This window comes from Triticum urartu, chromosome 7A, assembly GCF_056163025.1.
Source record: "Triticum urartu cultivar PI428250 chromosome 7A, HENAU_Tu73, whole genome shotgun sequence".
In the NCBI taxonomy this organism is placed as follows: domain Eukaryota; kingdom Viridiplantae; phylum Streptophyta; class Magnoliopsida; order Poales; family Poaceae; genus Triticum; species Triticum urartu.
The window spans coordinates 673,422,746-673,444,810 of NC_141879.1; the positions used below are offsets into that span (position 1 = coordinate 673,422,746).

At 46.6% G+C, this 22,065-nt stretch overlaps 3 protein-coding genes and 1 long non-coding RNA gene across 6 annotated transcripts; 3 read left to right on the top strand and 1 right to left on the bottom strand.

Moving 5' to 3' along the window:
- Positions 1-1,023: 1,023 nt before the first annotated feature.
- LOC125520476 (ureide permease 1) lies at positions 1,024-3,887 on the bottom strand. Of its 2 annotated transcripts, none has more exons than XM_048685414.2 (6): positions 3,736-3,887; positions 2,874-3,168; positions 2,547-2,685; positions 2,180-2,345; positions 1,909-1,955; positions 1,024-1,828 (listed from the first exon to the last, which is right to left on the bottom strand). In XM_048685414.2, exons 2-6 carry the CDS (start codon positions 3,114-3,116, stop codon positions 1,176-1,178), a joined length of 1,248 nt encoding a protein of 415 aa, XP_048541371.1. In that variant the 5' UTR covers positions 3,117-3,168; positions 3,736-3,887; the 3' UTR covers positions 1,024-1,175. The 2 variants fall into 2 exon arrangements, with proteins under 2 accessions (XP_048541371.1, XP_087390505.1); XM_087534379.1 differs by having other exon boundaries at positions 2,874-3,144; positions 3,736-3,882.
- Positions 3,888-7,660: 3,773 nt separating this feature from the next.
- On the top strand, positions 7,661-10,456 carry LOC125520765 (ureide permease 1). Of its 2 annotated transcripts, XM_087534725.1 has the most exons (7): positions 7,663-7,815; positions 8,165-8,231; positions 8,297-8,591; positions 8,780-8,918; positions 9,120-9,285; positions 9,510-9,556; positions 9,637-10,456. In XM_087534725.1, the coding sequence occupies exons 3-7, from the start codon at positions 8,349-8,351 to the stop codon at positions 10,287-10,289; spliced, it is 1,248 nt and encodes a 415-aa protein (XP_087390851.1). In that variant the 5' UTR covers positions 7,663-7,815; positions 8,165-8,231; positions 8,297-8,348; the 3' UTR covers positions 10,290-10,456. The 2 variants fall into 2 exon arrangements, with proteins under 2 accessions (XP_087390850.1, XP_087390851.1); XM_087534724.1 differs by lacking the exon at positions 8,165-8,231 and having other exon boundaries at positions 7,661-7,815.
- Positions 10,457-12,528: 2,072 nt separating this feature from the next.
- LOC125522731 (eukaryotic translation initiation factor 5B) lies at positions 12,529-17,061 on the top strand. The gene is made up of 10 exons (XM_048687768.2): positions 12,529-13,989; positions 14,098-14,198; positions 14,309-14,399; positions 14,489-14,599; positions 14,691-14,756; positions 15,513-15,572; positions 15,655-16,257; positions 16,356-16,493; positions 16,591-16,710; positions 16,801-17,061. The coding sequence occupies exons 1-10, from the start codon at positions 12,700-12,702 to the stop codon at positions 16,864-16,866; spliced, it is 2,646 nt and encodes an 881-aa protein (XP_048543725.2). The 5' UTR covers positions 12,529-12,699; the 3' UTR covers positions 16,867-17,061.
- Positions 17,062-17,767: 706 nt separating this feature from the next.
- On the top strand, positions 17,768-18,465 carry LOC147961328 (uncharacterized). Its single transcript, XR_015610356.1, has 3 exons — positions 17,768-17,847; positions 18,109-18,160; positions 18,231-18,465. It is a non-coding gene; the product is annotated as an uncharacterized LOC147961328 (long non-coding RNA).
- Positions 18,466-22,065: the final 3,600 nt, after the last annotated feature.

Sequence of the window (22,065 nt, forward strand, 5' to 3'; positions counted from 1 at the left end):
GCGCATTTGGAGTACGAGACCGCCCAACCGATGAAAATAGCAGAGCAGACCGCCATTCTGAAGTCCATCCCGAATGAGGTCTATGTCGAGACCAACCGGCGGTTCATCTGGCAAGAAGAGGCGGCGACAGAGGTGTTGTTCGCTGAACTCGACGCGGAGGTGGAGGGAGAGGTGGAGCTGGAGCTCCCACAGGCGCAAGAGCTGCCACACTTACCCGTCTACCCGGTGCCGGGCACGGGGAGATCTCCGACGATGAATAGTTTTACCTATGTATGCAGTACGTTGGGCTTTGAGGTTCATGATTATGACAGACGTCTCTAGTGTGCTGCCCGGTCACTGTTTGTGGATGGAAGATGTCAGCGCATGGCCAACAGGCAATTGGTTGGATTTTCCACATATGGTTCCCCACCAACATCACTTTCAGGATTACCTTGCATGCCATCTCTCCTGCTTCTGATTAGCCTTATTAAACCGTTACTCCCTCCGTCCGTGAATAAGTGCACATCTAGCTTTTGTCTTAAGTCAAAGTTTTAGAACTTTGACCACCTTTCTAGAAAAAGCAAAAGCATTTATAACACCAAATTAGTATCAATAGATTCATTTTGAAATGTACTTTGATAATATATCAATTTGATGTTATATATATTACTACTATTTTCTATAAAATTGGTCAAAATTTTAAAATTTTGACTTAGAACAAAAGCATATTAATAGATCTTCGAATCTCCTGGCTTACCTTTGTGCAAAACGAGCTTGTTCGTTGGAGGTGACCGAGAGCTGGCAGGATCGTGTACCCTCTTTCCTACACAGCAGCCTCATGGCTGACTGTGCTAGGTCCGCATTTGTTGAATAAAAAGCCCCGAAGTTCCACGCAAAAAAAAAAGGTCAAGCCGGTTTTGGTAGGAGAGCGGCTTGCTCAAGCGACGGTAATGGTCTTTTGATGATCTCAGAATATCGATGTAATTTTTATTATGTTTGAGGTACTTTTTACTTGCGACGAACTTCGATCATAGATTAGGATCATTAAAAAAAGAGTAGATGTGATATACATCGCACTTGTCCAAATTACACAACATCCATCCTCGTTGAAGAGCTTACTATTGTAGCCTCTCTGTCTTTGCTACACAAGGTCCCGGTTGCCATGCATTGATGATGCATGAGCAGCAGTGGTTGCGTCAGAGCGGCTTCCTGTGCGCGGAGGAGGCCATGAGCACGGCCATGGCGACGACGAACATGAAGAGCATGCTCCCGAGCAGCGTGTAGGTCCTCCTCGAGGACCTGCGGTACTCCCCGAACAGCACCACGCCCCAGAGCGTGCTCACCAGCGGCAGCGCCTGCACGGAGTCCGCCGCCGCGTACCCGGCCGCCTGCCCGGCCATGAACGTGAACGCGTTGCCCAGCCCGGACACCAGCCCCGCCAGCAGCGCCAGCCCCCTCCCCTCCCGGTCGCCGGCGTACGCCCGCAGCGTCGACCGCGGCACGCCGGCCATGGGGCGGTAGAGGCACCAGACGTTGAGCGCCACGCCGACGACGAGGGAGGAGAGGCAGAAGTAGAAGTAGGCGGTGTAGACCACGAGGTGCGGCAGGCCGTCGCGCAGCGTGTGCCACTGGTCGTTGGTCGCCAGGTTGAACGCCGGCGCGAACAGCGAGTAGCACACCCCCGCGAACGTCACGATCGCCAGCCCCACCAGCGTGTTGGATCCAAGAACCTTGATTGATCTCTTGTCCTCCAGATCGATGAGGAAATCTGCTGTTCCTGCCTCGGCTTTCTCCACAGCCTTATTATTTGGTAGTGCAGGCTTTGCTTCTTCACAATCCTTTGGTTCCTCTGTTCTCGATTGAAAGATTCTTATTAAGAAGACCAGTAGATCATCATTTTCATCTGATTAATGATGCACAAGTTGTTACCTTCTTCTTGAAGAAGGTGTTGGGTGAGATCTTCCTTTGCAGTGTTCCTGTGAGGAATTCAGCAAAGTGATCTTCAGATTATTTTTTTTTGAAACGGAGGCAAAGATTGCCTCATCTATTAATTAAGCAGAAAAGAATTGCCCAGTTAATTACAGAAAACCGGGCGAAAACCGGAAGTGATCTTCAGATTAGCCAAAGAGATACTTGTCACTCAAAATATTCAGATATCTAAGGGTAAAATTCTGGGAAACGAAGGAAGCAGAGATTGTACCCAGCAGAGTAGTTTCTGGAGTTTGATAGCTTCTCCTGGTTGTCAGCAGCATTGGAGGAGTGAACAAGTGAGCCCAGGCAGGCTGCAATCAGAAAGCATCCGACGCCGGGGAAGAGAACCTCTGCCCTGTTGATCCGGCCGTCCAGAAAATAGTTCAGTGTTGTCCCTGCAACAGAAATTTCAGTCATTCATTTATCTTCAGGTTTTGGACATTGATCTTCAGTCATTTATCTCCATGCTTGGAGAGTAGGATATCAATAGAGCTGCCTGTGAGCGTGTGGAAATACTTGTCAGAGAAATGGATAAAAATGGATGCATCTAGAACTAGAATACATCTAGATACATCCATTTCTCCGACACTACCTACCTATGACAACCTTGAGACTTGAGGCCATGACCTCGGTGACCGAAAGCCCGACGTATGCCCAGCCGTACTGTGTAGCCACGGTTCCGAGGGTGATCACCACGCCGCCCGCCAGCGCAAACATGATCGACGGCCAGTAGTCCTGAGTTGTTCGTTCAATTTACATCAACAATTTCGCATATACAGATATACTACATGTTAAACTTGAGGTCAGAAAGAAAGACTGAAAAGCCAACTTCAGGCGTTGCCTGAATTTCAGACTTTACATACATGTTGACCTTCTTCTCTTTCTATGCGAGGAAGGAATATGGACAGGGACAATTGACCTACCTGGGGCTGGGCGAGCTGAGTGAGGAAATTGGGCGTCTCCGGCGTGTCGCCGCCGATCTGGCCGAATGTGAGGGCGATCAGCACGGCGGCCAGGAAGTTGGTGATGGAGTAGTCCAGGTACGTGTGCTGCGGCAGCCGGCCCCGGCGCTCCAGCACGGCGAGCACGACCGGCCAGGTGCCCAGGAGCACCAGGGCCGCCGCCATCAGCCCGATGGCCCCGCCGATGTCCTTCACCAGATACATCTGATCTTCACCGCCGCCGGAGCTACCTCTGATTCAGGAAATTATGCAAAAACTGAATCTATCTAGCATCAGACCCAGCCTCAGTTAACACTGTGAAAAACTGAAGATATATTACTACCTATAGAAGGGCTTTGGATGGAACAGTTCAACAAGTCAACAACATGCAAGAAGGTTCATAGGTCTGCCTGTGCTCGGCAAACCACAATCATCGTGTATAAATAACCCATGTCAGCTTGCAAGATATGCGGCAAGAAAAAAAATGCAAGATGCGGCAGTGAGCCAAAAATAGAAACACAGCTCTAGAATCAGTTGAGGAGACAGATCTGGTAGGGGGGAAATATGCTTAAGCAGCATGTTTTGTTGTCAGAAGAACAAGGGGCCAGTGCATATGCCATTTCTTTGTCAGAAGAACAAGTGGAAATATGTTCTTGCATGTTCTTTGTCAGAAGAACAAGGGGCACAAGTGTTCTTGCATGTTCTTTTGTCAGAAAAAAATCAGTGAACAGCCAAGCAAATCACCACTGTGCTAGTGTAGAAAAGAGCAAGAAAATTGCTTGAGAAAGAGCAGAAGTGGCGATAGATCGAGTTCACGCTTTCACATGCTTGCTAAGATGCATACCAGTTAGGCAGTCGCCGATCGAAATGAAGCTGTTCTTGCTGATTGCTGAGCACCAGTGTGTGTGTGTGTGTGGAATGTGTTTTTTACGAATGTTTGTGGTGTCTCTGGAAGGTCCCGCAGTGAGCTGAGCTGTGGATATGCGATGAGGAAAATGGAGATTGCTCACACACGGATGGTGAGGCGCTGGCGTGGGTCCCGCCCATGACGAGGGCGTGTTGGCTGGTAGCAAGCCACCATCCAAACAATACAAGGACCCTACTCAATTATTGCTTATCTTCATAAGCTTTACACACAAAATAATACTGCAACTCGATCACAGCTAGGACACGATAGGAGAGAAGAGATGCCGCCGAGCCACAGCTGCGTACCTAATCGCATATGCCGGCGATCAGTTTAAGTAAGGGCCGGCTGCAACACGGGAACAAGAATGCAAGCTGGGCCAAGGTGAGCCAGCGGGATGTCTGAAGCTGCCAAGTTAAGAACTTAAGATTCATGCAGAAACGACGAAGAAAAACTGCCAAAACATGCATGTGGAAAGCTTGCTCCGGTGGTGGCTGTGAAGAGTGTGCTGCACTCATCGGCCTTAGCACGCACGCGGAGTATAAAATTGTGAAACGGTGTGCGTGCATGGCGGCGGCCCGTGACGTGGCTGCCTTGCATGGAGGCGGAGGACATGTGTCGGCGACCAGCCTTTCGCTCCGGTGGATCTCTACGGCGATGAGTCGTAGATCGAGGCTCGCATGGCAGCTAGCCCGGCTCGCCGGTCGGCAGGCCACCCACAGCGGTGCCAGGGAGTCAGAATCAGAGCAACACGATCGACGGTGCCGCTATAAATTAATGTACGTACCACCAACTAGACGGGTTCGTTCATTCGAAACAAGAGTTGGAACAATGAGCGGTTTCTAAATTAATAAGCTAAATAAAACAAGTACCTCTACATATGTACGCACCTTTTTTACTTCACCCAACATTTTTTCTTCGATGGCTGCTGTGGTGATATCGAAGATGGATGACGGGCGTTGGTGTCAAGCTCAAAGATATGCTGCTATTTTTTTAGTTTTGTCATGTCAGTCTTTACATGACTTGTATTTTATTCTTTATGATATGAATAAAACACATATTATCATGAAAAAAGAAATTCTTTTCTTCCGTCGTCGTACAAGCAAGCCAATAGGTGGCGCCCAGAACTTAGGCGTACGTGCACGTCCCACGGAGACAGCTCGCATCGCTGCCGACGGCCTAATCGTGCGCTGCTCTGGACTCGGTCGGGACATTTTCTACTTCACCCAACATTTTTTCTTTTGAGAATACTTCACCCAACTTTTGCTGCTATCACGTGTAGAACACTAACGTTTTTGCAAGCTTGCAAGCGGAGTACGTAGGGCTGAGGGAGTGGTTCCTTAATAAACTTTCAATTTGTCATTTTGTCAACTAGTTCCCCGTCGGGATTCAAGAGATAGAAGTTGACCCGCTTGAGGTCTTCTTCTTCTTTTTTTTGTATACGATCCAACACACGGATCGGCTTCCACTATCATCGGATAACATAACACAAAATCATGACATAGCTGAGCGCCTCAAACCGCTCGTACAGGCTGACCGGTATCGTTTATATCATGCCTAAATCTACGCTCAGGCATGTCCACCGGATCACATTCGGCCTATTCAGGATCAAACCCTAGCCACTTCACTGCACTTCACTCCACTCTACAACCAAGCTCCATTTCGACGATCTTTGGTCATCTCTGGCATGACGAGCAGCGGACCCGACTCTTGTCCCATGCAGGCTTAAGAAGGCGATGACTGTCTACATGACTCTCCGCCGCACTTGGGAGGAGTCCGCCTTGCCCCGGCCAGACTCGATCCGGCGGGAATCCATTGCGTATGTGCAAATGACGCTTGGATCCACCTCGAGGCGTGTGATCGCGGCGTCGCCGAATGTGATGCGGTCCGTTTGGCGCCCCAACACGGGGATGGCACGTCCTCCCCGAGGCGTCCGTGTCGAAGGTGAACGTCTATGGACCGTACACCGCGAAGGCGAGTCGTGTCCGCCGACTGAGGCAGAGCGCGTGGAAGTCGCGGTGGCGGAGTCACATGCCGCTGGCCAGGCAAAGCCTCAATCGGTGACTGGCACCTCCCGGTGCCACAACGAGGTTCCAGTCCATCAACGATCACACCTCTACCGACGACGTGCAGGCCACGAGTTGTGACGAGGGAGAGTGTGGGATGGGAGACGATGTCGCTTCGTGTTCCATGTGGGCCAGCCTGTGTCCCATGCCTTATCTTTCCTGCTGGCGACCGGACCTTCACTTCCCGAGTTACATGGTCGTCGAATATATGGGCGCGGAAGGAAACAACAAAGACGTGGTTAACGGGCGCCGATGAAACATTTAGACTATATTTTATGTTGCATATAATTATATGTATTTGAGGGTTTGGTAATAAGGCGCATCCATGGACGTTTAGACAGTCGGATTAGCTCTTACTCCTGGTACCCCTGTGGGTGGTCTGCCGACCGACGAGCCGGGCTAGCTGCTATGCGAGCCTCGATCTATGACTCATCGCCGTAAAAAAGGTCACAGCGTGACGCCCCATGTCCAGACGTGCAGAGCCGACGAGTCGTCTCGATCATCCATATGTATGTCTCCAGGGTTTGATTAAACCCCGATGGCGACGAGGACCAAACATAAACGTTTTCCCGTCTCCGATTGTGGGGGTGCCCCGCTGGCCACGACGATGCCGAACTGATCCATGGTTCGGGGCGGGTGGTCCGTGCACATCCACCAGGAAATCATCTACATGCATGCGATGCGTATCGTGAATTCGTGATGAGTGAGATGGGATCATGAGATATTACTGCACGAAATAAAAAAGAAGATTCAAATCACATAGTAGGGTCAGTGATACGTTGAACATCTTGATTTGCATCGATCCGTTTCCTTGTCTTCCGGAAATTCTGCATCGATCTTATATGTTGGTTTATTTAGCTTGGTGAAAACTTGTAAGTTGAGTTTGTCGTTGGTGATCGGTCATGCTGGTTTTGGCAGAACAGTCCTGCATTAGCTTACTCACCTCGCCCACACATTAATTTATATACCGACGAGCTGGGATTAGATAGCTACTCCCTCCGTCCCAAAATACATGTCCTAGAAATGAATTAAATGGATGTATCTATAAATAAAATAAATCTAGATACAATCATTTCAAGGACAAGTATTTCTGGACGGATGGAGTACCATGCAAGCCTCCATCTATGACTCATCGCCGTAGAGATCCACCGGAGATGAAGGATGCCTGTCGACACATGCACCCACTGCTTCAGAATTTTATACTACCTCCGTTTCAAAATGTAGTGCTTTCTCTATTTTCGTGGGTCAACTTTGGCTATAAATTTAACCAACGAGACCGACTGCGGCGGAAGCAAAAATTATACCAATGAATTTATATTCAAAATAAGTTTTCAATTATATAATTTTTCCTCCCACTGCAGTCGGTCTTGTTGGTTAAATTTATGGTGAAAGTTTAACCTCGAGAAACGCGGGCGCACTATATTTTGAAATGGAGGGAGTACTTCATCTGCGTGCATGGCTGAGTACAACACTCTTCACGGCGCAAACTTTCTACATGCATGTTCTAGCTGTTTTTTCTTCTTCTTTTCTGCATGAAGCTTAGGCCTCGTTTGTTTGGGCCTGGGCTTCACGTGTTGCACGCGGTCCTTAAACTGATAAGCATACGCGATTAGGTAGCTGTGGTTCATCTCTCATATCCTAAGTTGCGAGTTGCAATATTGTGTGCAAAATAAGCAATAATTGAGTGCGGTCCTTGTATATTGTATTGAATGTAATAACTAGCAGCCAAATACGCCTTGTCATGGGTGGGACCCACGCCAGCGCCTCACCATCCGTGAGCAATCTCCATTCTCCTCGTCGCATATCCACAGCTCAGCTCACTGCTGGACCTTCCAGAGACACCACAAACATTCAGAAAAAATACTACTCACTGGTGGAGTACTACGCACACCCACTCTCCGGGGGATGCTCAGTAATGTGCAAGAACAACTTCATCTTTGATTGGTAGCAACAGGTATGTAGAATCTGAAAGCTTGAGTACCGGTTCTCCATTTTCTCAAGCAATTTTCCTATGCTGTTTTAGTGATTTGCTTGGCTGTTCAATGATTCTCTTTTCTTCTGACAAAAGAACATGCAAGAACATATCCCCCCCTTGTTCTTTGACAACAGAACATGCTGCTTAAGCATATATTTTTTCCCCTTCTCTCATCCCAGATTTGTCTCTGAACAGATTCCAGACCCGTGTTTCTTCTATTTTTGCTTAATGGTGCATCTTGCATTTTTTTTCTCTCTCTTGGCGGATATTATCTTGCAAGCTGACATGGGTTTGTTTATACACGATGATTGTGGTTTGCCGAGCACAGGCAGACCTATGAACCTTCTTGCATGTTGTTGACTTGTTGAACTGTTCCATCCAAAGCCCTTCTATAGGTAGTAATATATCTTCAGTTTTTCACAGTGTTAACTGAGGCTGGGTCTGATGTGTATAGATTCAGTTTTTGCATAATTTCCTGAATCAGAGGTAGCTCCGGCGGCGGTGAAGATCAGATGTATCTGGTGAAGGACATCGGCGGGGCCATCGGGCTGATGGCGGCGGCCCTGGTGCTCCTGGGCACCTGGCCGGTCGTGCTCGCCGTGCTGGAGCGCCGGGGCCGGCTGCCGCAGCACACGTACCTGGACTACTCCATCACCAACTTCCTGGCCGCCGTGCTGATCGCCCTCACATTCGGCCAGATCGGCGGCGACACGCCGGAGACGCCCAATTTCCTCACTCAGCTCGCCCAGCCCCAGGTAGGTCAATTGTCCCTGTCCATATTCCTTCCTCGCATAGAAAGAGAAGAAGGTCAACATGTATGTAAAGTCTGAAATTCAGGCAACGCCTGAAGTTGGCTTTTCAGTCTTTCTTTCTGACCTCAAGTTTAACATGTAGTATATCTGTATATGCGAAATTGTTGATGTAAATTGAACGAACAACTCAGGACTACTGGCCGTCGATCATGTTTGCGCTGGCGGGCGGCGTGGTGATCACCCTCGGAACCGTGGCTACACAGTACGGCTGGGCATACGTCGGGCTTTCGGTCACCGAGGTCATGGCCTCAAGTCTCAAGGTTGTCATAGGTAGGTAGTGTCGGAGAAATGGATGTATCTAGATGTATTCTAGTTCTAGATGCATCCATTTTTATCCATTTCTCTGACAAGTATTTCCACACGCTCACAGGCAGCTCTATTGATATCCTACTCTCCAAGCATGGAGATAAATGACTGAAGATCAATGTCCAAAACCTGAAGATAAATGAATGACTGAAATTTCTGTTGCAGGGACAACACTGAACTATTTTCTGGACGGCCGGATCAACAGGGCAGAGGTTCTCTTCCCCGGCGTCGGATGCTTTCTGATTGCAGCCTGCCTGGGCTCACTTGTTCACTCCTCCAATGCTGCTGACAACCAGGAGAAGCTATCAAACTCCAGAAACTACTCTGCTGGGTACAATCTCTGCTTCCTTCGTTTCCCAGAATTTTACCCTTAGATATCTGAATATTTTGAGTGACAAGTATCTCTTTGGCTAATCTGAAGATCACTTCCGGTTTTCGCCCGGTTTTCTGTAATTAACTGGGCAATTCTTTTCTGCTTAATTAATAGATGAGGCAATCTTTGCCTCCGTTTCAAAAAAAAATAATCTGAAGATCACTTTGCTGAATTCCTCACAGGAACACTGCAAAGGAAGATCTCACCCAACACCTTCTTCAAGAAGAAGGTAACAACTTGTGCATCATTAATCAGATGAAAATGATGATCTACTGGTCTTCTTAATAAGAATCTTTCAATCGAGAACAGAGGAACCAAAGGATTGTGAAGAAGCAAAGCCTGCACTACCAAATAATAAGGCTGTGGAGAAAGCCGAGGCAGGAACAGCAGATTTCCTCATCGATCTGGAGGACAAGAGATCAATCAAGGTTCTTGGATCCAACACGCTGGTGGGGCTGGCGATCGTGACGTTCGCGGGGGTGTGCTACTCGCTGTTCGCGCCGGCGTTCAACCTGGCGACCAACGACCAGTGGCACACGCTGCGCGACGGCCTGCCGCACCTCGTGGTCTACACCGCCTACTTCTACTTCTGCCTCTCCTCCCTCGTCGTCGGCGTGGCGCTCAACGTCTGGTGCCTCTACCGCCCCATGGCCGGCGTGCCGCGGTCGACGCTGCGGGCGTACGCCGGCGACCGGGAGGGGAGGGGGCTGGCGCTGCTGGCGGGGCTGGTGTCCGGGCTGGGCAACGCGTTCACGTTCATGGCCGGGCAGGCGGCCGGGTACGCGGCGGCGGACTCCGTGCAGGCGCTGCCGCTGGTGAGCACGCTCTGGGGCGTGGTGCTGTTCGGGGAGTACCGCAGGTCCTCGAGGAGGACGTACACGCTGCTCGGGAGCATGCTCTTCATGTTCGTCGTCGCCATGACCGTGCTCATGGCCTCCTCCGCGCACAGGAAGCCGCTCTGACGCAACCACTGCTGCTCATGCATGGCATGGCAATCGGGACCTTGTACGTATAGCAATGGCGGAGAGGCTACAGTAGCAAGTTCTTCGATGAGGACGGATGTTGTGTAATTTGGACAAGTGCGACGCATGTCACATCTTTTTTTTAATGATCCTAATCTATGATCCAAGTTCGTCGCAAGTAAAAAGTACCTCAAACATAATAAAAATTACATCGATATTTTGAGATCATCAAAAGACCACTACCGCCGCCTGAGCAAGCCGCTCTCCTACCAAAACCGGCTTGACCTTTTTTTTTGCGTGGAACTTCGGGGCTTTTTATTCAACAAATGCGGACCTAGCACAGTCAGCCATGAGGCTGCTGTGTAGGAAAGAGGGTACACGATCCTGCCAGCTCTCGGTCACCTCCAACGAACAAGCTCGTTTTGCACAAAGGTGAGCCAGGAGATTCGAAGATCTATTAATATGCTGAATAGTAAAAGAACTAAAAACTGAAGCTAAGTCCCAAATTTCCAGAGTAGAAGAGGAGCCACAACAGAATGTGAGTTATGGCGAGTATTCCATATGTTTATCAGCAAAATATGGTGAGTTATGGCGAGTCTCCAATTTCCAGTAGAAGAGGAACAAAAATGCTTATCAGCAAAATAATGCAAAGAAGTCAAGATCACCCCCTAGGCACAAGTTTGAAGACATGCATTGGCAGAGGGAGAATTATTCATCTTCATATCCTCCTTTTGGGCCATCAATGCCAATGTCTACCTCCATATGGTAATTTTCTATATCCTTATTCATCTTCATATCCTCCTTTTGGGCCATCAATGCCAATGTCTACCTCCATATATGGTAATTTTCTATATCCATCACGGGACAGGCATGAATTCAAAGACATATTTTTATCTTATTTTAGACCATCTCTCTAAAATTATACAGCTCCAAGAGGATTAAAAATTTGATGAAAAATCATACGCTTCAATCATATATAAGGGAACGATCTGGAGCTCAAGAGACAAGAAATAGGTGTTCAAGCAAGTTTACCGTGTTACAAAAGATGATCGTAAATGTGCTACTTCAGATCTAATGTACTTCCTCCATTCCTAAATATAAGTCTTCTTAAACATTTTAAATGGACTACATATACGGATGTATGTAGACATAGTGTAGATTCACTCATTTTGCTCCGTATGTAGTCACTTGTTAGAATCTCTATAAAGACTTATACTATTTGGGAACAGAGGGAGTAAAATGAAAAAAAAAGCCAAGTAAGATATCAACATTAGCTACTAAAAGCAAAGAGATGATACAACCAACCATTGAAAATCAAAGTGCCAAATCTAAGGAAAATGAGTTAAGAGAATAAAATTTGTCATTGCTTGAAAAAGAATCACAGACGAGGCGTTCACTCAGGTCTTCGAATTGTAAAAAGAATAAATTGCAAACACTTAGTGCACAATAACATGAAAAAAAGAACATGGCATGGGTTCCCAATAGAAGTGGTGAAAATAAGAATGATGCTCAAGCTTGTGTTACAAGAAGCGCAGTAAAAATGAAGAATGGAGCTAATAAGCAATTAAGCCAAATCTTTGCATTGGCCCATCAAGATCTTTGGTTTGCACACCATCCATATTCTTCAACCATGCTATTGATGCATATGCCGTGGAACTCATCCCCAAATATAGTCGATTACCATCCATGGGCTTATTTTGATCCATGGATGCAATATAATTTCTTACAATATGAAGGGGCGTTACCAGATCAATATTATTTGATCAGCGAAAACCTTGTTCATATTATTTCATTCATTTTCTCACATGCTTTGGTGGATAGAGTTTACACGATCCTAAAAAGGCAATGGCTGATATATATACTTATCACAATAAGCATATCAAAATGGCTGATGGAGTGTTGACACCACGCCAAAAGTTTACGTGAAGGAAAACTTTCCCTAAACCAGAGGGGTTTTTTTTAGGAAGGAAAACACACAAGGGCCAAGGCCAGTCTAAAAAAACACAAGGCTAGCTAGGTGGACACGTGCTAGATAACAACTGGATAGAAAACTCGACCTAGAGTCCTAGACCCAAACGAACCAAACGGTTTTGGTTGCAGAATTTATTTCCGTGATTTGCAAACTTGGGTTCAAACTCAAACTCAAACATGTTTGCCCGCAAAAGGACAGCTGGAATCTGCAAACGTGTCCGCAGGTCACTGCACCCGGGGCCCCATATATGTAGCCACGCACGCCTACACTTTCCCATCAACGCGACCCCGTCCCCGTTCCCGTGCCCGCGTCGCCCTTCGCCGCCGCCCGACCCGATCTCCCGTACGACGCTAGGGTTTCCGCCGCGGGTGTCTTTCCGCCGTATGAGCAGCAGCCCCGCCAACCTGGACCGCCGGCACCGTCACCGATCGTACCCCCATGTCGTCCAGGAAGACCGCGGGCCCGTCCCGCGCCGCCGCCGGCGGCGCGAAGAAGGTGGCTAGTGGCGCGGGGGGCGTGAGCCTCCGGGCGCTGCGGGAGGGGCTTGCTCGCCAGAAGGAGGAGGAGGAGCGCAGGGCGCGGGAGCAGGAGCTGCAGGCGCAGGCGGAGGAGGAGAGGGGGCGGCGGGAGGCGGAGGAGGAGGAGGAGAGGAGGAAGCTGAGGGAGCAGGAGCTGAAGCGGAGGGAGGAGGACAGGCAGCGGAGGCGGCTGGAGGAGAGGAAGCGGGAGGAGAGCCGGCGCGCGGAGGAGGCGCGCAGGCGGCTCGGCATCACCGCCCCCCTTGTTGAGGGCGGCGGTGCTGCTGGTGTGGATGATGGCCGGAAGAAGCGGCCGGTGTATCACTCCAGGAGACCTGCGTTGAAGCCCAAGACTGTCGAATCTGAAGCTGATGTGGGAGGAGACCAGGGCTCGAGCGGTGTTTCGCAAGAAGAGGAAAACAGCGCCGCCCTCAATGAGGCGCTCAAATTGGGGGAGGGATCAAGCGATGGATCATTGGAAGAGGACAGAACAGCAATCGGTGATGATGATGATGAGAAGGAGGATGCTTGGGATAGCAAGAGCCTCGATGAATTTGATGTCATGTCTGCTGCTGGCAATTCTCACTCATCTGGTTCTGAAGAAGATATCAAAGAGAAACATGTTATCTCCACTGCTCCGGTCGTTAATCCAGACAATGCAGTCAATGAGATTGTGGAGGATATCTTCGACGCTCAGGATGTAGCTTCAGGAGATGAAAAGGAGCTTCGGGCACCGATATGCTGCATCCTTGGGCACGTGGATGCCGGAAAGACGAAGCTCCTCGATTGCATCCGGGGCACGCATGTGCAGGAGCGGGAGGCTGGGGGCATCACACAACAGATTGGCGCCACCTACTTACCGGCTGAAAACATCAGGGACAGGACGAGTTTAAAAGCTGAAACCGCCATCAAAGTTCCTGGTTTGCTCGTGATTGACACCCCTGGCCATGAGTCCTTCAGTAAAATGCGCTCAAGGGGATTGAGTATGTGTGACGCCGCCGTGGTTGTCGTCGATATTACGAAGGGGCTTGAGAAGCAGACAGTTGAATCCCTCCATCTTTTGAGACGCCACAATGTGAGCTTCATTGTCGCCTTGAACAAGGTTGACCGGCTCTATGGGTGGAAGGAATGTACCAATGCACCAATAGTCGAGGCGCTCAAGAAGCAATCTGATGACGTCAAAAGTGAATACAAATGGAGGTTAACTAAGGTATTTTCCCTTGTGACGTTCTGTGCATCTCTTTGGTTATGCCGAATTTGCATTGAACTACAGGTGGTTTCTTTGAAATTTTCTGATGATTCGATTGTTTGTAAACAGGTTGTAACAGATTTTAAGGAAAATGGCTTCAACACTGCTCCTTACTATGAAAACAATAAGAAGAAAAAAGTGGTTAACATTGTCCCGACCAGTGCTGAAAGGTGTGACAACTAGCACATATATACTTCGTTGCTTATGTTTTAAGTTTCAGTTTCTCCTATGTTAATTGCAGTTTTAGCCTTTGACAATATTTTACTGTATTATCCTCCAGCGGTGAAGGTGTGCCAGATCTTCTACTGCTACTGGTGCGATGGCTGCCTGACATAATTACAGATAAGCTGGCCTATGACGATACAGTAGAGGTTGGTTCGTTAAACATTAATCCATAACTCTCTCTACTGAAGTTAATCATTAACCTAATGTGACATCTTCTCCACATATGTTTGTTCAGTGTACAGTACTAGAAGTCAATGAACATAAAGATTTGGGAACTACTGTTGACGTAGTACTGATTAATGGTGTGCTGCGCCAAGGGGATCAAGTAATTGTTTGCACTAAACAGGTATATAAAGTTTATGAAATTTGAGATTTACATGCTACCTTGAATGCTGCATGAACAATTTCATCTCTGACTTTAACCTTTACATCTTTAGATGCCTGTTACAACCATTATTAGAGATTTGTTGACCCCTCATCCAATGAAAGAACTCAAAGCTAAGGTGAGTCCACACTTATTTTCTTCTGTGCATTCATATTTTTCTTGTTAGTTCTGGGAACAAGAATTCTGGATACTCTGTTCGAACGACACAAATTTTAACACATATTGGCATGTTTTTTTTATCAGTGTTTGATTGTTGGAAAAATATGTCAATTATGAAATTTATGATGTACAATTTTATTTTTTGCTTCTCGGCCTATTTTTGAAGAACCATATTTCTTTCGATCGGATGGCTGTTCATCGCATATATTATTACAATTTGTTAAGTTCCCCACCGCATATATAATCATAATATCTTCAAAATTTAGGATCCATAATCAATTGCTTCTGACCACCAGGATATTATATTTTTTATTGCTCGCAATTGGTCTCTTTAATGTTCTCTATCCAGAAATCCAAGATTTCTGTGCAGTCGCACCATTTTCAGTAGTTGAATTGGTCTGTGGTATCCTGCTGAGACCATAAATATCATATATCATGTGTGTATTGACTTGTCCAGAACACTGTTATACGTCCTACCCTTCATTGGAGCATAAACATGTGCACTTGTAACCCAGATGAATTTTGGATTGAATTTACAAAGTCTTGCTTGCTGGCATATTTTATATAGTTCTTAAATTTCATGAAGCCTGTGTACTCTGTTTAAGATTTTGAGTTTTTGACTGAGATATGGCAACTCAATAGTAGAATTTCTGAGACTGAGTTCACAAAAATTTCGAATGTTGTACCTAATGTATCATCATTTCTGTTCCTCCAGGGTGCATATAAGCATCACAAGGAGGTCAGAGCTGCGCAGGGGGTAAAAATTGTGGCACGGGTGAGTTTCATTTCCATTGCCATGCCTTATGAACGTTGGAATCCGTTGTCAAAAAATTCATTGCTTATTTGTATTTCTTCAGGGACTTCAATATGCAATGGCTGGCACTTCTCTCATTGTAGTGAAGCCAGGGGATGATTTGCGACAAGCTGAAGCAGCTGCAATGCAAGAGATTGATATGGCCATTAGAACGACAGATGAGAACGAAAAGGGAACAAAAACTCAAGAAGTTAGTAGTATCAAGACTTGCAAGGAGGGCATCTATCTGCAAGCTTCCAGTGTTGGAACCTTGGAAGCTATCATTGCGCACTTGAAGAGCAGTAGTGTGGACATTCCTGTTTATGCTTGGAACTTAGGACCCGTGTACAAACAGGATGTCATGAAGGCAAGTGCCATGCTGAAGCGGAAAGAAGAGTATGCAGTCATCTTGGCCTTTGACGTCAAAGTGATGCCTGAGGCTAGTGCCCTTGCAGCTGAATCAGGGTTGAAGATTATTACTGCTGATACGGTATATAGGCTCGTCAACATCTATACTGAGCACATTAAGGGATTGAAGGAAGCGAAGAAAATGCAATTTGCAGCTGAGGCAGTTTTCCCATGCACCCTGAAGATTCTGCCAAACCGTGTCTACCATAGCAAGGATCCAATTGTTTGCGACGTTGAAGTTGTGGAAGGTGTCGTCAAGGTACATCTTTTAGTTATGTGTTGTCAAGTGTATCATCGATTCGAAATGATTTGATCTTGTTGCTGATGTTAGTAATTGATTTCTTGACTGTGTCTCAGGTGGGAACCCCGATATGTGTCTTCACCCCGAGCAAGGATAAAAGCAAGAATATAATAGTTCTCGGGAGGATCTCCTCCATGCAAACGTCCAATGGCAATCAGATTTTCTCGGCCAGGAATGGAGTAGTGGCCATAAAGGTACGTGCTAGTGCATACATAAGCATGATATTGTAGTTGTGGCAATTGCAACATGAAAGTTGAAAAAGCTTATAACAATTGCCATCACCTCTGCCAGATAAGCGGTGACAGCCCTCAGGAGAAATCCCGGTCTTATGGACGCCATTTTGATTCTAGCAATGAGCTGGTCAGCGAGATCTCGAGGAGATCCATCGATGTGCTCAAAGAGTGCTTTCGGGTAAATACGCTCGCGATTCCATAGTTCATTTAACATAGGGCAATCTTTTAACCCTTACTCTCTTAACACTTCTGAATGGTCTTGTTACAGGATGAAATGAGCGCTGAAAATTGGCAGCTTATCAGCAGGCTGAAGACACAGTTCAAGATAGCCTGAAGCGCTGGGAGATTTTTATTTTACCATAGTTTCTTTTCTCCATTCTTTTCCCTTTCTGTTCTGTGCCTCAAGACACTTAGAACTATGTGGGCTTATCGCTTATGTATTGGTTTTTCGGGTCGGAATGATGAAAGTCTTGGAACACATATTTACCTATATTTGCAATTTTGTAAAGCTCAGAATGTTGAACCTGGAGATGCTTTGGATTGCTTCATTCGCTTGTTAGTTTGTGTTCAGTTGATGTCGTGCTGTGACCTCGATAAAGTGAAATCTGCAATTACTGTGAACATCTAACCCAATATGCGTCGGGAGAGGGGCGTGCTCTCGCGATGTCCATGTTGGATTAGCTACAGACAAAAAGGACCGGCAGCTTGCCTTTCGATGCCTCACCGTGTCGTTTGCTTCGCCCAGAAGAAAGATAGAGTAGGAGGAAATCGCCCCCACCCCTTCTCCCTCGACGCATGCTTAGGGTTGCCACCGCCTTGGCCCAAGGCCAGACGCCGGCCACCGGAGAAGGAGAAGGAAGCAAACTTGGCATCCAGTTGTCCACGCCTCCTCTTGGCCCAGACACACTGCCGCCTCGTCTCCTGCACCTTTCTCTCTCGACACGGATCCGCTTAGTCTGCGCCGCTAAGGGCCAGCCGTTCCAGATCCAACCAGGTACCACACATCCTACCTTTTTCAACTGACGAATCTATTTCCTTGACCAGATCCGCTCTGTAGCTCTTCTCCTGCCTTTGCAATTTGCATGCTCTTCTGCTTCTACTTCTCTAAATCATGGTGGGCACTGTCCATGGAGGTTCAGATAAACCAATCTACTTTGAGCAGTGCATGTGACAATAACAGCTCTCCCCTTTTTCTTTACATGTTTTATAATCTGCATATTTTGTTGTAATGGCTGCAGTAAGGCAGCAACAGAGTTGAATCGCTCAATATATGCTACCATAGGGAGTTGATGCGAGGGAGTTGGAGGAATGACAGGTGTTGACTTATATTCGAAACTCTGAATTTTACTGATTCATGTCTAAGCCATCTATCCCTTAATAGGTTTGCACCTAGGTTCAGTTCTCCTTGCCATGAACAATGCAGTGATTGTTCCTGGTTCTAGAAAATATTGCAAGGAATTTTTGCTAGGCATGAATCAAGAAATGTGGCATTTAGATATGTGAGCAACCATCTATAAATACTATGTGTATCGAACTATTAAAGAAATTATCATCTTCTAATCTCCTTATTTTGCAGATTTTGTATGCTCCTCACCCGGGTTGAACGGCTGCATCCACCTATTGTTATGGTAGTGGAATCCCTCCAATTACATCAAGAAATATAGTTATTGGTTTATCTGATGGGGATCCTAATTGTAGCACCCTAGGCTGGACTTCTCAAGGGTGAACATACTGATGGTTGGTAACCAACCTAATGATTGATGGTGTTATCATGAGGAGGCAATGGACCAGTGGCGGCGTGATTCAAAAGTAAGTTCAGAATTCAGATAGCCTCTGATATTTGATTCTTCTTTTGAATCTAAAATACCAGTCTTTGTGTTGTATCCAATCTACTGGATTAGAAATAGTTAGAAAACTATCACATGATTTTGATTGCACACTGTCCAATGGACGTAACAAGATTAGGTACTTAGGTTGGTTAATACAACTCATTCTGCCATTTTATCGACAATAACCATTAATTATGATTCATTTCGATCCTGTTTATATACAGGAAGCTTATGCTGTATCTCTTTCAGCAAATGTATTTCCCTCAATTATCTCTTTCAGAAGAAAACAAGAATCTATAATCCTCATGATTTTCAAGTCGTGTTTAGAGGCACAAATTATAGGGTTAATTAGATGGCATTTTCCAAAGTTTGGAAATTGCGGTGGCATTTCTCAGAATCGCCATAATTGGAGTGGCATTTATCAAATTAACCCTTGTTTTTAAGAGCACCTTGCAAGGAAATCATGTTTGCCAAACTGCACTGCAAGATGTTGGAAACCCTGTCAAAGCTTGAATATGAAACCTTTGTTGAGCTCACCCAAGTAAATTTACACAGGGAGGGGAGTGCAATTAATCAGAAGCAGAGGATATCATTCCAACATCACAATGAATCTACAGCAGAAGGAGAGCAAATTTTTGAGAATGCATCTTTTCCCCATTTTATTAGTTATTCTATACCTAGCAGTTTACTTTGCAAGTGTGCTTTCAAGCAGCTGGTTCAACTTCTAGAAGGATAGACATGCAATATTTTAGGTAATGTAGATCAAAATATAACTGCACATCGCACGAGCAAGGTGCACATGGATATTCAACGGGTGTGCCTCACACTAGAGGCGGAGGCAGGAGTGCCCAAGCCACGACACCGAAAACCATGAACTCCAACTACAAGCTGCTCAAAAGGCATAAATGGCAATCCATACGTAAATACTAGCTAGATAGAACTTCAGTTCAGTTTACATCACTGAATCTCCGTGCACTGCAGCTGCTACTGGTATGTAATCCGCACTCTAACTTGACCATGGTGGCATTCTCCATGGTTAGCACTGCAGATTATTTTTTCTTCAAACTGGTCACGGTAAAATGTAACATTGTCACGGAAGGCCATGGTACGACGAACACCGTCATCATGATCACAATGGATTGGAACATGCAGGTCGAACTTGAGCATCAGGAGCGGCTCCAAGTATACAGGAACAACTGCACACCTCCGTAACAGTGGAAGTTCACCATCAACGACCTCCGCTTTGTTCTCCTCTCCACAAGGAAAGAGCAAGACACTCCGGCCGTTGTAGAGCTGATGGTGCGCGGTGATTTCACCATAGACATGGTAGACGGCGCCCGTCCTCGTGGCATCATCGCAAGATAGGAAATCAAGGTTGACATGCACATTGGCCTGTATGGCCGAGTGCGTTGCCATGAATGTCAATTCTATTTTGCGGTTGTGTGTAACCGAGATGACGCGGGTCATGACATTGTTGCAAACGTATGGGTCGACCGTGAAGGAGAAGGAATGACAGGCATCATGATCTATTGTGCCATCATCCTCTATGATTTTGAGTTTGACCCAGAAGGTGTCGGTAAGGGCACCGCCTTCTAAGTGAAGGTCAATTTGTTCTGCACATGTATTTTTTGTTAGCATCATATAATTAACAACTCAGAAGGAGATACAAAAAATAGAAAATATCGAATATTGCGTACCTTTAAATCGACACTGTGACAATCCTTTTCTTCTTGGGAGGCCCAGTAGTAGGAATGAGCATTGGTTGCAAATAAGGTGCCCACGAAGTGGAAGCAGGGCCGCACGGCAAATAGCTCCACCCGGTACTGAGAAAAGGAGTAAGCCGCGCGTAAATTATCACTGTCCCCATCACAGGAAATTCCATGACTTGGGGGTGGCAACTCCCTATCGATATCGTCGTCGCTGCTGCCGTAGATTTCATGGAACACACCATCATCGCCAATGTCGTCATGGTACCAGCCATCATCGTCATCATCTTATATACTGCTGCCAACGCTGTCATCGTCAGCATTTTTGTGATGGCAGTCGCCGGAATATTCTTTTTCTTCTGTTCCCTTCATCGTAGCATCGACGGCTTCTCCTTCCTTTTGGGTTTCTCTTGCAATTTCCTTTACCGATCCTGGATTAACAAGTCGTCGAAGAATAGTAATGAATGATTCTAGCGGGCTAATCAATAGTGCTTCAACCGATCTACGTAAATCTCGTGAAAGTTTACTTGGCCTAGCTAGCTAGCAGAATCAAGATAATAAGGGCGGATGCAGGAATAATCGTAGTACCTGCAGATCGCACAAGATGGCCCTCAAAGATGACCCTCCAGCGACAACGGCCGGTGACATACCGCTCACGCCCTTGGCTTGGTTGGCGGTAGAGCTTCGCGGGTAATGAAACCCTAGCTAGATCGAGCAGGCGGTGCTTGCCTTTCTGATGGACCATTCTGCATCCAATATATTGACACATCGTTGCTCTTTCGTTTCTGAATATTTTTGAACCAGCTGAGAAGTACTCAAAATCTTAAAGCATAAAGGCGTGAACATCCTAGGCACAAAATAATCATGCACCGAAGATACTTCATTACAAACCATGCATGATATGACACCGACACCAAATACTTCAAGCAGCCGTCCCATGTACAGAAATGATGAGCCCTGTGGATTAAACATCGATCATCAAAGCATGAAGCTCCTAGCGTCACGAGAAGAAAAAGGGCAGAAAATAAGCTTGGGAAACATGTGGGTGCATCATGCCATACATTTGTCAAGGAGATAACAAGCCAACCGATGATATTCTGAATCGCCGCCATGGCGCCATCGTTAACGACTGAAAATTCAGTAGGCATGTCCATTACGCTGTTATTGGAGGATAAAGGAATAGAACTTCGGTGTAGTCAAGCACTGATTTGTTGCAACTTGCAAGCATATGACATGAACAAAATGCTGAACTTTTTTCAGAAAAAATCTTCACCTACACATTTTCTGCAACACCAATTTGCCATCTGGCCGCTGCCGATGGCCCCGACCATGGCACCGACGTTGGACAGCGAGCCGAACGCCAAGATCTGCATCACACGCAGACACCAAGTTACTCAACATTTTTAGTCCAAGAAGTCGAATAGAGCAAGCATAGAGGCTCCAGGCACAGCCGTGGGGAAGGACCTGGGAGACGGAGAGGTCAAGGTCGCGGATCATGGCGTCCTGGGTGGGGGAGGAGAAGCAGCAGGTGAAGCCGAACTGGATCAGGCCGGCGGAGTTGAAACACAGGTTTAGGATTTTGCATGAGTGGTTGACATCCAGCCTCACGTCTCAATATATAGATGATCACAATTACAATCATATACGTATATAAATACGTGTATAAGGACAATATACTAGATCCTACTTTACATGTCCCCTCAATCTGAACTACATACAAGATTCAGATTGGTTCTAAAACGATCTAGCATCTCTCTAGTAGCGGGTTTAGTAAATACATCCGCTCACTGGTCATTTATAGAAATAAACCTGACTTCCAGCTCACAAGCAGCTACTCGTTCTCTCACAAAGTGGAAATCAATCTCAATGTGTTTAGTCCGAACATGAAATACTGGATTCGCCGTCAGGTAAGTTGCCCCTAAGTTATCACACCACAATATAGGAGTGCGCTGCCGTGGGACTCCAAGTTCTGTAAGAACTGAGTCTATCCAAATGGTT